This window comes from Procambarus clarkii, chromosome 46 (genome assembly GCF_040958095.1).
Source record: "Procambarus clarkii isolate CNS0578487 chromosome 46, FALCON_Pclarkii_2.0, whole genome shotgun sequence".
NCBI classification, from domain to species: Eukaryota; Metazoa; Arthropoda; class Malacostraca; order Decapoda; family Cambaridae; genus Procambarus; species Procambarus clarkii.
The window spans coordinates 23,046,054-23,060,346 of NC_091195.1; the positions used below are offsets into that span (position 1 = coordinate 23,046,054).

The 14,293-nt window shown below is 50.4% G+C and overlaps 2 protein-coding genes across 5 annotated transcripts in view; one reads left to right on the forward strand and one right to left on the reverse strand.

Moving 5' to 3' along the window:
- The window catches only part of LOC123747784 (uncharacterized), a 39,449-nt gene extending 33,790 nt beyond the window's left edge, over window positions 1-5,659 (forward strand). The window contains exon 3 of the mRNA XM_069301844.1: window positions 2,680-5,659. Coding sequence (XP_069157945.1) covers window positions 2,680-2,834 — 155 coding nt within the window. The 3' untranslated portion in view covers window positions 2,835-5,659. The remainder of the gene's footprint in view (window positions 1-2,679) is intronic.
- Window positions 1-14,293, reverse strand: part of LOC138350668 (uncharacterized) — a 625,641-nt gene that overhangs the window by 197,912 nt on the left and 413,436 nt on the right. The gene's annotated exons all lie outside the window — the stretch shown is intronic.

Here is a 14,293-nt window from a genome sequence, read left to right on the forward strand (position 1 = left end):
GACAGTGGTGGAGAGTGGTGTGTGGCAGTGGTGGAGAGTGGTGTGTGGCAGTGGTAGAGAGTGGTGTGTGACAGTGGTGGAGAGTGGTGTGTGGCAGTGGTGGAGAGTGGTGTGTGACAGTGGTGGAGAGTGGTGTGTGGCAGAGGTGGAGAGTGGTGTGTGGCAGTGGTGGAGAGTGGTGTGTGGCAGAGGTGGAGAGTGGTGTGTGGCAGTGGTGGAGAGTGGTGTGTGACAGTGGTGGAGAGTGGTGTGTGGCAGTGGTGGAGAGTGGTGTGTGGCAGTGGTGGAGAGTGGTGTGTGACAGTGGTGGAGAGTGGTGTGTGACAGTGGTGGAGAGTGGTGTGTGGCAGTGGTGGAGAGTGGTGTGTGGCAGTGGTGGAGAGTGGTGTGTGGCAGAGGTGGAGAGTGGTGTGTGACAGTGGTGGAGAGTGGTGTGTGACAGTGGTGGAGAGTGGTGTGTGACAGTGGTGGTGTGTGGTGTGTGGCAGTGGTGGAGAGTGGTGTGTGGCAGTGGTGGAGAGTGGTGTGTGACAGTGGTGGAGAGTGGTGTGTGGCAGAGGTGGAGAGTGGTGTGTGGCAGTGGTGGAGAGTGGTGTGTGACAGTGGTGGAGAGTGGTGTGTGGCAGAGGTGGAGAGTGGTGTGTGTCAGTGGTGGAGAGTGGTGTGTGGCAGAGGTGGAGAGTGGTGTGTGGCAGTGGTGGAGAGTGGTGTGTGACAGTGGTGGAGAGTGGTGTGTGACAGTGGTGGAGAGTGGTGTGTGACAGTGGTGGTGTGTGGTGTGTGGCAGTGGTGGAGAGTGGTGTGTGGCAGTGGTGGAGAGTGGTGTGTGACAGTGGTGGAGAGTGGTGTGTGGCAGAGGTGGAGAGTGGTGTGTGGCAGTGGTGGAGAGTGGTGTGTGACAGTGGTGGAGAGTGGTGTGTGGCAGAGGTGGAGAGTGGTGTGTGTCAGTGGTGGAGAGTGGTGTGTGGCAGAGGTGGAGAGTGGTGTGTGGCAGTGGTGGAGAGTGGTGTGTGACAGTGGTGGAGAGTGGTGTGTGGCAGTGGTGGTGTGTGGCAGTGGTGGAGAGTGGTGTGTGGCAGTGGTGGAGAGTGGTGTGTGACAGTGGTGGAGAGTGGTGTGTGGCAGTGGTGGTGTGTGGCAGTGGTGGAGAGTGGTGTGTGGCAGAGGTGGAGAGTGGTGTGTGGCAGTGGTGGAGAGTGGTGTGTGGCAGTGGTGGAGAGTGGTGTGTGACAGTGGTGGAGAGTGGTGTGTGGCAGTGGTGGTGTGTGGCAGTGGTGGAGAGTGGTGTGTGGCAGAGGTGGAGAGTGGTGTGTGGCAGAGGTGGAGAGTGGTGTGTGACAGTGGTGGAGAGTGGTGTGTGACAGTGGTGGAGAGTGGTGTGTGACAGTGGTGGAGAGTGGTGTGTGACAGTGGTGGAGAGTGGTGTGTGGCAGTGGTGGAGAGTGGTGTGTGACAGTGGTGGAGAGTGGTGTGTGACAGTGGTGGAGAGTGGTGTGTGACAGTCGTGGAGAGTGGTGTGTGGCAGTGGTGGAGAGTGGTGTGTGACAGTGGTGGAGAGTGGTGTGTGACAGTGGTGGAGAGTGGTGTGTGGCAGTGGTGGAGAGTGGTGTGTGGCAGTGGTGGAGAGTGGTAGTGATAATACCCTCCTCCTCCTCTGCTCCACTACCCTCCTCCTCTTCCTCCTTGAGAGATGTATGTGAGGAGTAACCAGGTGTGGGCTTCAGTGTTCCCTCTCATGTGCAGGTGTGGGTGGGGAGAGTTGCCAGGTTTGGGCTTCAGTGTTCCCTTTTATCTGCAGGTGTGGCTGGGGAGAGTTGCCAGGTGTGAGCTTCAATGTTCCCTATCATCTGCAGGTGTGGGTGGGGAGAGTAGCCAGGTGTGGGCTTCAATGTTCCCTTTCATCTGCAGGTGTGGGTGTGGAGAGTTGACAGGTGTGGGCTTCAATGTTCCCTATCATCTGCAGGTGTGGGTGGGGAGAGTAGCCAGGTGTGGGCTTCAATGTTCCCTCTCATCTACAGGTGTGGGTGTGGAGAGTTGCCAGGTGTGAGCTGCAATGTTCCCTCTCATATACAGGTGTGGGTGTGGAGAGTTGACAGGTGTGGGCTTCAATGTTCCCTCTCATATACAGGTGTGGGTGTGGAGAGTTGCCAGGTGTGAGCTGCAATGTTCCCTCTCATATACAGGTGTGGGTGTGGAGAGTTGACAGGTGTGGGCTGCAATGTTCCCTCTCATCCACAGGTGTGGGTGGGGAGAGATGCCAGGTGTGAGCTGCAATGTTCCCTCTCATCTACAGGTGTGGGTGTGGAGAGTTGCCAGGTGTGAGCTGCAATGTTCCCTCTCATCTACAGGTGTGGGTGTGGAGAGTTGCCAGGTGTGAGCTGCAATGTTCCCTCTCATCTACAGGTGTGGGTGGGGAGAGTTGCCATATGTGGGCTGCAATGTTCCCTCTCATCTACAGGTGTGTGTGTGGAGAGTGGCCAGGTGTGAGGGTGCAATGTTCCCTCTCATCTACAGGTGTGGGTGTGGAGAGTTGCCAGGTGTGAGCTGCAATGTTCCCTCTCATCTACAGGTGTGGGTGGGGAGAGTTGCCAGGTGTGAGCTGCAATGTTCCCTCTCATCTACAGGTGTGGGTGGGGAGAGTTGCCAGGTGTGGACTTCAATGTTCCCTCTCATCTACAGGTGTGGGTGTGGAGAGACTCCTGCGAGGACTTCACCGGAGGGGCGTCACTGGTGATAACCTTAGGATTTGGATCCGGGACAGTGAGGAGAACAAGAAGTACCTCCGAGAGCTCGCTGCGTCGCTTAACAATTTTAATAATGTTTATATATGGTAGATTGTTGAGACCAGCCTCACGAGACCAATAATGTACAAGGACACATCTACGAGGAGCTGGTTGTTGAGACCATCCTCACGAGACCAATAATGTACAAGGACACATCTACGAGGAGCTGGTTGTTGAGACCAGCCTCACGAGACCAATAATGTACAAGGACACATCTACGAGGAGCTGGTTGTTGAGACCTGCCTCACGAGACCAATAATGTACAAGGACACATCTACGAGGAGCTGGTTGTTGAGACCTGCCTCACGAGACCAATAATGTACAAGGACACATCTACGAGTAGATGGTTGTTGAGACCTGCCTCACGAGACCAATAATGTACAAGGACACATCTACGAGGAGCTGGTTGTTGAGACCTGCCTCACGAGACCAATAATGTACAAGGACACATCTACGAGTAGATGGTTGTTGAGACCTGCCTCACGAGACCAATGTAGATGTACAGTAATCTATATAGGTACATGCGTAGATGTACAGTAATCTACAGATGTACATGTGTAGATGTACAGTAATCTACAGATGTACATGTGTAGATGTTCAGTAATCTACAGATGTACATGAGTAGATGTACAGTAATCTACAGATGTACATGAGTAGATGTACAGTAATCTACAAATGTACATGTGTAGATGTACAGTAATCTACAGATGTACATGAGTAGATGTACAGTAAACTACAGATGTACATGAGTAGATGTACAGTAATCTACAGATGTACATGAGTAGATGTACAGTAATCTACAGATGTACATGTGCAGATGTACAGTAATCTACAGATGTACATGTGTAGATGTACAGTAATCTACAGATGTACATGTGTAGATGTACAGTAATCTACAGATGTACATGAGTAGATGTACAGTAAGATGTACATGATGTACTCCAGATGTACTCCTTTCATCAAAATATGTGGTTCGTATTTGGTGTAATTCTTGTGCCAACCCGCAGATCTTGATGTTGCAACTGCTGTGTACTGGTCACTATATATCTTCTGCATTGCTCTATTGCTAATTACTTTCTTAATCTGTGATAGACTCTGTGGTATGTAAATGTCTACATTTCTTCTCTTAGTTGCAAGGTTTGCAGCATCGTCTGCAATGTCATTTCCAGTTATTCCCATGTGACTTGGCACCCAGTTGCCAGTACCCAACGGCCTTCATGTTCCAGTGTTTGCATTTTAGTATGCTGGTGGAATGAATGAGTTTTTGTATGCTGGTGGAATGAATGAGTTTTTGTATGCTGGTGGAATGAATGAGTTTTTGTATGCTGGTGGAATGAATGAGTTTTTGTATGCTGGTGGAATGAATGAGTTTTTGTATGCTGATGGAATGAATGAGTTTTTGTATGCTGGTGGAATGAATGAGTTTTTGTTTTGATGATAGTGAGAATGAGTTTTGGTATACGTTGTTTGTATGAGTTTTGGCATGTTGGAGGTATGAATGTATTTTATTGTGCTGGTGGTACCTTCCTTGAGGTTACCTTGAGGCCGTTTAGGGCCTTACCGTCCCCGCGGCCCGGTCCTCGGCCAGGCCTCCTCGTTGCTGGACAGGTTAACCAGGTTGTTGGACGCTGCTGCTAGCAAACTGTCGTATGAATCACAGCCTGGTTGATCACACCTTATCAAGTTCTCTCTTGAACACTGTGAGAGATCGGGTAGTTATACCCTTTGTGTGTAGTAGAAGGCATAGATAAGCAGCCTTCCAGTCTGTAGTGGAAGGTATAGATAAGCAGCCTTCCAGTCTGTAGTGGAAGGTATAGATAAGCAGCCTTCCAGTCCGTATTGGAAGGTATAGATAAGCAGCCTTCCAGTCTGTAGTGGAAGGTATAGATAAGCAGCCTTCCAGTCTGTATTGGAAGGTATAGATAAGCAGCCTTCCAGTCTGTAATGGAAGGTATAGATAAGCAGCCTTCCAGTCTGTAGTGGAAGGTATAGATAAGCAGCCTTCCAGTCTGTAGTGGATGGTATAGATAAGCAGCCTTCCAGTCTGTAGTGGAAGGTATAGATAAGCAGCCTTCCAGTCTGTATTGGAAGGTATAGATAAGCAGCCTTCCAGTCTGTAGTGGAAGGTATAGATAAGCAGCCTTCCAGTCTGTAGTGGAAGGTATAGATAAGCAGCCTTCCAGTCTGTAGTGGAAGGTATAGATAAGCATTTGTCTCCTGATTTTATGAATAAGTTTTCGTATGTAATTGATATATTAGCATTTTCTACACTTTATTATCAATATGACTTTCTTTACTATTGTTTATTGGATCACTATTATTAGTTTTGGGTCTTTATTTGTTACGAGATCTTAGTTATTGTAACATTTTAGGGATTTTAGACATTTGGGAATTTTTGTCTGACTTTAGTCTGTCTTAACCTTATTATCCTCAAGATCAAGCAGGAGCATATATACACCTGTGTTATTGTAAGTTGCTTAATGTACAACTAAATACAGTAAGTTGCCGACTGTAACTTACAATTATGCATTAAGCAGCTTACCGTATATGTACTTTCATATTATCAGTATCCTATTGTAAACTTGCTCTAATACAGTAGGAAGCCTTTTGGGCACTTACTTTATTACAGTAAGTAACGTACTGCACAAGATCTTTTGTACAGTAAGCAGCTTACTGTTCAAGTAGTTTAATACAGTAAGTGTCCTTCTGCACACTTAAATGAACAATTTCTTTAGTAAAGACACTACCATATGTACGCCTGCTTTGATACTGTAAGTAGTACTGTACTATATTTTATATAGTAAAGTACTACAACTATTAAAGTAAATACATGCATTATTTGAAATACAGTAACATATAACTTTAAACAATATAAACACTTTTATTTGCCCTCATTTTCTAAGGCCTGTTGTTTGGAGGTATTAACTTGCTAGTGGTATATGATGTGACTTTTTCAACAGAAACAGAGTAAGACAAATCCGAGTGGTAAACGTTGCCAATGGTCCTCAGGACTCTGGCCTGAGACCTGTCTTGTTTACCGTATATATAAACCACGTAGATACAACACTCAAGTGCAACATTACCATAGTTGTCAATGGTCCTCAGGACTCTGGCCTGAGACCTGTCTTGTTTACCGTATATATAAACCATGTTGATACAACACTCAAGTGCAACATTACCATAGTTGTCAATGGTCCTCAGGACTCTGGCCTGAGACCTGTCTTGTTTACCGTATATATAAACCACGTAGATACAACACTCAAGTGCAACATTACCATAGTTGTCAATGGTCCTCAGGACTCTGGCCTGAGACCTGTCTTGTTTAAAGTATATAAACCACGTAGATAAAAAATAAATTAATTTTCTTAATAAATTAAGAAAAACTTAATACGATACAAGAAGACTTAGGCTTTTAAAATTTAACAAAACTTTTGCATGTGCTGGTCAAAACTGTTTATGCTCAGTTTAATATTACGTTGACTTTCCTTTAAATGACTGGAGAGGAAAGTCTCATTTTGATAATTTTCTCAAATTCTTCACCTTCATTATACCTCACTATCAAACTGTTGCTGCTGACAGTGAGAACAGTAACCAACCTTAAAACATTTAAACTGGCAGAAAGCCACTATTGCTGACCTAAAAAAGCTTAGTGTCTGTTTAACAGAAAACTTGATAATATTCATATATCAATTATTGCAACTGTCAACACAAATCTTCAGTGTAATATCTATCAAAACAGTTTCAATTACTCTTTTTTTTCATCTGTTATGTCAGTGCTGGTTAAGGAAGGGGAGAGAGAATCCTTCTAAAAAACTAATAGAAGAAGTTATGCCTGGTTGGAATTGTCACGTTAAAGCATTCCAAATTACATCTATTATTGGGATACTCTGTGGCAAGATGCTGGGTGTCCCAAAGATGGCTGGGATACTCTGTGGCAAGTTGCTGGGTGTCCCAGAGATGGCTGGGATACTCTGTAGCAAGATGCTGGATGCCCCAGAGATGGCTGGGATACTCTGTGGCAAGTTGCTGGGTATCCCAGAGATGGCTGGGATACCCTGTGGCAAGATGCTGGGTGTCCCAGAGATGGCTGGGATACTCTGTGGCAAGATGCTGGCTTTCCCAGAGATAGTTGGGATACCCTGTGGCAAGATGCTGGATGTCCCAGAGATGGCTGGGATACTCTGTGGCAAGATGCTGGGTGCCCCAGAGATGGCTGGGATACCCTATGGCAAGATGCTGGGTGGCCCAGAGATGGCTGGGATACTCTGTGGCAAGATGCTGGGTGCCCCAGAGATGGCTGGGATACTCTGTGGCAAGATGCTGGGTGTCCCAGAGATGGCTGGGATACTCTGTGGCAAGATGCTGGGTGTCCCAGAGATGGCTGGGATACTCTGTGGCAAGTTGCTGGGTGTCCCAGAGATGGCTGGGATACCCTGTGGCAAGATGCTGGGTGTCCCAGAGATGGCTGGGATACTCTGTGGCAAGATGCTGGGTGCCCCAGAGATGGCTGGGATACTCTGTGGCAAGATGCTGGGTGTCCCAGAGATGGCTGGGATACCCTGTGGCAAGATGCTGGGTGTCCCAGAGATGGCTGGGATACTCTGTGGCAAGATGCTGGGTGTCACAGAGATGGCTGGGATACCCTGTGGCAAGATGCTGGGTGTCCCAGAGATGGCTGGGATACTCTGTGGCAAGATGCTGGGTGTCCCAGAGATGGCTGGGATACCCTGTGGCAAGATGCTGGGTGTCCCAGAGATGGCTGGGATACCCTGTGGAAGAATGCTGGGTGTCCCAGAGATGGCTGGGATACTCTGTGGCAAGATGCTGGGTGTCCCAGAGATGGCTGGGATACTCTGTGGCAAGATGCTGGGTGCCCCAGAGATGGCTGGGATACTCTGTGGCAAGATGCTGGGTGTCCCAGAGATGGCTGGGATACTCTGTGGCAAGATGCTGGGTGTCCCAGAGATGGCTGGGATACCCTGTGGCAAGATGCTGGGTGTCCCAGAGATGGCTGGGATACTCTGTGGCAAGATGTTGAGTGCCCCAGCGATGGCTGGGATACTCTGTGGCAAGATGTTGGGTGTCCCAGAGATGGATGGGATACTCTGTGGCAAGATGCTGGGTGTCCCAGAGATGGCTGGGATACTCTGTGGCAAGATGCTGGGTGTCCCAGAGATGGCTGGGATACTCTGTGGCAAGATGCTGGGTGCCCCAGAGATGGCTGGGATACCCTGTGGCAAGATGCTAGGTGCCCCAGAGATGGCTGGGATACCCTGTGGCAAGATGCTAGGTGTCCTAGAGATGGCTGGGATACTCTGTGGCAAGATGCTAGGTGCCCCAGAGATGGCTGGGATACCCTGTGGCAAGATGCTAGGTGCCCCAGAGATGGCTGGGATACCCTGTGGCAAGATGCTAGGTGTCCCAGAGATGGCTGGGATACCCTGTGGCAAGATGCTGGGTGTCCCAGAGATGGCTGGGATACCCTGTAGCAAGATGCTGGGTGTCCCAGAGATGGCTGGGATACTCTGTGGCAAGATGCTGGGTGTCCCAGAGATGGCTGGGATACTCTGTGGCAAGATGCTGGGTGTCCCAGAGATGGCTGGGATACCCTGTGGCAAGAGGCTGGGTGTCCCAGAGATGGCTGGGATACTCTGTGGCAAGATGCTGGGTGTCCCAGAGATGGCTGGGATACCCTGTGGCAAGATGCTGGGTGTCCCAGAGATGGCTGGGATACCCTGTGGAAGAATGCTGGGTGTCCTAGAGATGGCTGGGATACTCTGTGGCAAGATGCTGGGTGTCCCATAGGTGGCTGGGATACCCTGTGGCAAGATGCTGGGTGTCCCATAGGTGGCTGGGATACCCTGTGGCAAGATGCTGGGTGTCCCAGAGATGGCTGGGATACCCCTGTGGCAAGATGCTGGGTGCCCAAGATATGGCTGGGATACTCTGTGGCAAGATGCTGGGTGTCCCAGAGATGGCTGGGATACTCTGTGGCAAGATGCTGGGTGTCCCAGAGATGGCTGGGATACTCTGTGGCAAGATGCTGGGTGTCCCAGAGATGGCTGGGATACTCTGTGGCAAGATGCTGGGTGCCCCAGAGATGGCTGGGATACTCTGTGGCAAGATGCTGGGTGTCCCAGAGATGGCTGGGATACTCTGTGGCAAGATGCTGGGTGTCCCAGAGATGGCTGGGATACCCTGTGGCAAGATGCTGGGTGCCCCAGAGATGGCTGGGATACTCTGTGGCAAGATGCTGGGTGTCCCAGAAATGGCTGGGATACCCTGTGGGCAAGATGCTGGGTGTCCCAGAGATGGCTGGGATACTCTGTGGCAAGATGTTGAGTGTCCCAGAGATGGATGGGATACCCTGTGGCAAGATGCTAAGTGTCCCAGAGATGGCTGGGATACCCTGTGGCAAGATGCTGGGTGTCCCAGAGATGGCTGGGATACCCTGTAGCAAGATGCTGGGTGTCCCAGAGATGGCTGGGATGCCCTGTGGGCAAGATGCTGGGTGTCCCAGAGATGGCTGGGATACTCTGTGGCAAGATGTTGAGTGTCCCAGAGATGGCTGGGATACCCTGTGGAAGAATGCTGGGTGTCCCAGAGATGGCTGGGATACTCTGTGGCAAGATGCTGGGTGTCCCAGAGATGGCTGGGATACTCTGTGGCAAGATGCTGGGTGCCCCAGAGATGGCTGGGATACTCTGTGGCAAGATGCTGGGTGTCCCAGAGATGGCTGGGATACTCTGTGGCAAGATGCTGGGTGTCCCAGAGATGGCTGGGATACCCTGTGGCAAGATGCTGGGTGCCCCAGAGATGGCTGGGATACTCTGTGGCAAGATGCTGGGTGTCCCAGAGATGGCTGGGATACCCTGTGGCAAGATGCTGGGTGTCCCAGAAATGGCTGGGATACTCTGTGGCAAGATGTTGAGTGCCCCAGCGATGGCTGGGATACTCTGTGGCAAGATGTTGGGTGTCCCAGAGATGGATGGGATACTCTGTGGCAAGATGCTGGGTGTCCCAGAGATGGCTGGGATACTCTGTGGCAAGATGCTGGGTGTCCCAGAGATGGCTGGGATTCTCTGTGGCAAGATGCTGGGTGCCCCAGAGATGGCTGGGATACCCTGTGGCAAGATGCTAGGTGCCCCAGAGATGGCTGGGATACCCTGTGGCAAGATGCTAGGTGTCCCAGAGATGGCTGGGATACTCTGTGGCAAGATGCTAGGTGCCCCAGAGATGGCTGGGATACCCTGTGGCAAGATGCTAGGTGCCCCAGAGATGGCTGGGATACCCTGTGGCAAGATGCTAGGTGTCCCAGAGATGGCTGGGATACCCTGTGGCAAGATGCTGGGTGTCCCAGAGATGGCTGGGATACCCTGTAGCAAGATGCTGGGTGTCCCAGAGATGGCTGGGATACTCTGTGGCAAGATGCTGGGTGTCCCAGAGATGGCTGGGATACTCTGTGGCAAGATGCTGGGTGTCCCAGAGATGGCTGGGATACCCTGTGGCAAGATGCTGGGTGTCCCAGAGATGGCTGGGATACTCTGTGGCAAGATGCTGGGTGTCCCAGAGATGGCTGGGATACCCTGTGGCAAGATGCTGGGTGTCCCAGAGATGGCTGGGATACCCTGTGGAAGAATGCTGGGTGTCCTAGAGATGGCTGGGATACTCTGTGGCAAGATGCTGGGTGTCCCATAGGTGGCTGGGATACCCTGTGGCAAGATGCTGGGTGTCCCATAGGTGGCTGGGATACCCTGTGGCAAGATGCTGGGTGTCCCAGAGATGGCTGGGATACCCCTGTGGCAAGATGCTGGGTGCCCAAGATATGGCTGGGATACTCTGTGGCAAGATGCTGGGTGTCCCAGAGATGGCTGGGATACTCTGTGGCAAGATGCTGGGTGTCCCAGAGATGGCTGGGATACTCTGTGGCAAGATGCTGGGTGTCCCAGAGATGGCTGGGATACTCTGTGGCAAGATGCTGGGTGTCCCAGAGATGGCTGGGATACTCTGTGGCAAGATGCTGGGTGTCCCAGAGATGGCTGGGATACCCTGTGGCAAGATGCTGGGTGCCCCAGAGATGGCTGGGATACTCTGTGGCAAGATGCTGGGTGTCCCAGAGATGGCTGGGATACCCTGTGGGCAAGATGCTGGGTGTCCCAGAGATGGCTGGGATACTCTGTTGCAAGATGTTGAGTGTCCCAGAGATGGATGGGATACCCTGTGGCAAGATGCTAGGTGTCCCAGAGATGGCTGGGATACCCTGTAATAAGATGCTGGGTGTCCCAGAGATGGCTGGGATACCCTGTGGCAAGATGCTGGGTGTCCCAGAGATGGCTGGGATACCCTGTAGCAAGATGCTGGGTGTCCCAGAGATGGCTGGGATACCCTGTGGCAAGATGCTGGGTGTCCCAGAGATGGCTGGGATACCCTGTGGCAAGATGCTGGGTGTCCCAGAGATGGCTGGGATACCAGCAAGATGCTGGGTGTCCCAGAGATGGCTGGGATACTCTGTGGCAAGATGCTGGGTGCCCCAGAGATGGCTGGGATACCCTGTGGCAAGATGCTGGGTGCCCCAGAGATGGCTGGGATACTCTGTGGCAAGATGCTGGGTGTCCCAGAGATGGCTGGGATACTCTGTGGCAAGATGCTGGGTGTCCCAGAGATGGCTGGGATACTCTGTGGCAAGATGCTGGGTGCCCCAGAGATGGCTGGGATACCCTGTGGCAAGATGCTGGGTGCCCCAGAGATGGCTGGGATACTCTGTGGCAAGATGCTGGGTGTCCCAGAGATGGCTGGGATACTCTGTGGCAAGATGCTGGGTGTCCCAGAGATGGCTGGGATACTCTGTGGCAAGATACTGGGTGTCCCAGAGATGGCTGGGATACTCTGTGGCAAGATACTGGGTGTCCCAGAGATGGCTGGGATACTCTGTAGCAAGATGCTGGGTGTCCCAGAGATGGCTGGGATACTCTGTGGCAAGATGCTGGGTGTCCCAGAGATGGCTGCCTGTCCCAGACCAGACCAAGAACTAGTGCTCTAACCATCATATTATCAACAGGATTTAAGACAAAACAAATATTTTACAACCAAGTGATTTCTGATTGTCTTAAAAGAAAAACGGTTTATGAATTTCGTGATGAAATTATAAAATTATGAGAGAGAAAGGAAGGTCGGTAAAGATTCCTCTGGGCCTGTGTTACATGTAATACTCTCAGAGATAAGTATTCTACACTATACAGCAGAGCTGTATACAGGACACGAGACTGAACCTGATCTTAGTACAGTTCTCTGTTAGATCTGTTTATATTTGGCTACTAATGTTTTAATATATAAATAAATTTATTTCAAAATGTATTTCATGTTTTGAAATTAAAATAAATTTAATGAGATATAAATTACTCACAGAGAGTTGAAGCAGCTCAAGCTATTCTCATACCGTCCAGTCCACCGTGTTCATATTTACCTGAATTTGCCTGAGGGCCACTATCTCTCGAGTGGCCTCGACGAGGACAGAACGATCAACAAATTCTTCAACATTTTAAGTTTCGATGAGTTCAGCCGTGTCATGTCTGGTTTACAGTGTTGTTAACCCTGTAAACTCTCAACTATTCCTCGTATGGGAGCCCACTTAGAGCATAAAGGCATAAACACACAAGGGCATAAAGCCCAGGAGCTCCCGCCATCTACAGGGACGTCCGCGCCTTGGCCCCGCCCACCTCTCTCAGGATTGGTGCGCCAGCCAGCCAATCACAGCCGGCCGGCCGCTCAGCAGCCAGACTTGCTCTCAGTCAACTACAAGTTCTCTCGTCGCCAAGTCGCGCCGTTGAGGCCTTGGCAATTGAACTGTGACCCAACCAGCTCTACAGACGCTTACAGCAGAATGATGTCAAAATAATCCCATCCCCATCCTCACCCTTCCCCTCCCCCCCCCCCCATCCTCCTCATTCTCTCCATGCCTGTACAACAACACTCCACACACACACACTCACACAATAAACAATGCACAACCTACTAATCATAGAATTAAGATGTGAATTAGGCTGTCTTTCTAAACTGTTTCTACCTCTTGTATTTCGCTATTCTAAACGATCATTCCCGAGCGGTAGCCAAAACTGGGTTCTTGAAATTCTCGCGAAGGTTTGATCAGGCAACTAACAGCCTTGTAGCAGGCTTAGGCTATCGATAGGTTTAATTACCAACTGTTCAAGTAGCTCTAGGTGCCTAACAACCAGAAGTTAGCGGCCTCGGCCGAACTAACACCCACCAGCCACTTAGTCTACCAAGACACAACACAAACATCCACCTTAGTATAGATTAGACTAGGCTTCCTGGCCCAACAAGGTCATGGCGGCCAAAGTCAGGTTCACTGACGAATCTGGCCAGATTCGTTCTCCAGCCCAACTACTTGAAGTAATTCATGAGATCACCCAGATTACCTACAAAAAATGTGTTCAAAATAACAACTGGAGCCATCTTGTTGGTACACAATGCAGACCTTCCAGAACTCCTTTCGACCGGCAGTCTGAACACACTATTGGAGAAGGTGGATCACAGTCTACCCCCCGGCCGAATTCCAAGCCAAACGCACTATCTTTGTACATAGGATCCATGACATCATCATGGATCACTCAGTTGACGAGATATCTGCAGAAATCTGGAGATAAAACAGGGATATTAAAATAATTCAGGCCCACTGGTTTACAACTCAATCCCACAACAACCAGTACTGAAGCTAACTCTGGCTTCACCGGAGCAAGCAGCACAAGTCTGCAACCTTGGCTTTTCTGCATTTGGCATCAAGTCTGGCCCTGACCAAATCACACTACAGAGGTTTCAGAAGCTCAAACAATACTTCCAGTATGACCACTATTCCAGTGCATGCCACATTGAAATCCCCAAGTGCAGCAGGTGGGCAGGGGAACACAACTACAGGGAATGCACAAGCCCAACGCCCAAATGTGCACTATGCAATGGTGCACACATTGCAATCTCTCATTTGTGTCCCCATAAACAGGATGCAATCAAGCAAGCACAAGAAACGGTGACAACAGCCCGTCAACAAGCAGCAATCACCATTCCTGCCCCTCCTCTACCAGTAAACGCCTGGGGCAACCCCAACCAACAAGAGGCACAATGGCCTGTCCCCTGTCCACATGTCCATGGACTCGTTGGCCTACCTATCTCCTAACAACACAGCCGCCGGCCAGGACCAAGCACAACCCAACAACCTCAACCCAAATACTCTCCACCCCCAGGCCTCATCCAACGCTCAAGAGACACCAAACTCCCAGAATCACCCCGGCCCCTCCACCACGACAACCTAGCAAACACCCAGGTCCACCCTTCCTACAGTAGTCCCAGACAGGATTATACTCAAAGCCCTCACAAGCACCCTTGCCATAAGAAACCCTAGACGCAATCAGCGCCTCACACACCGCAGTTCCACACACCATTGTTCTAAGAGGCTCAGGGCCAACTCTAGCAGCCGAAGCTCATCCCCTGAGGACAGG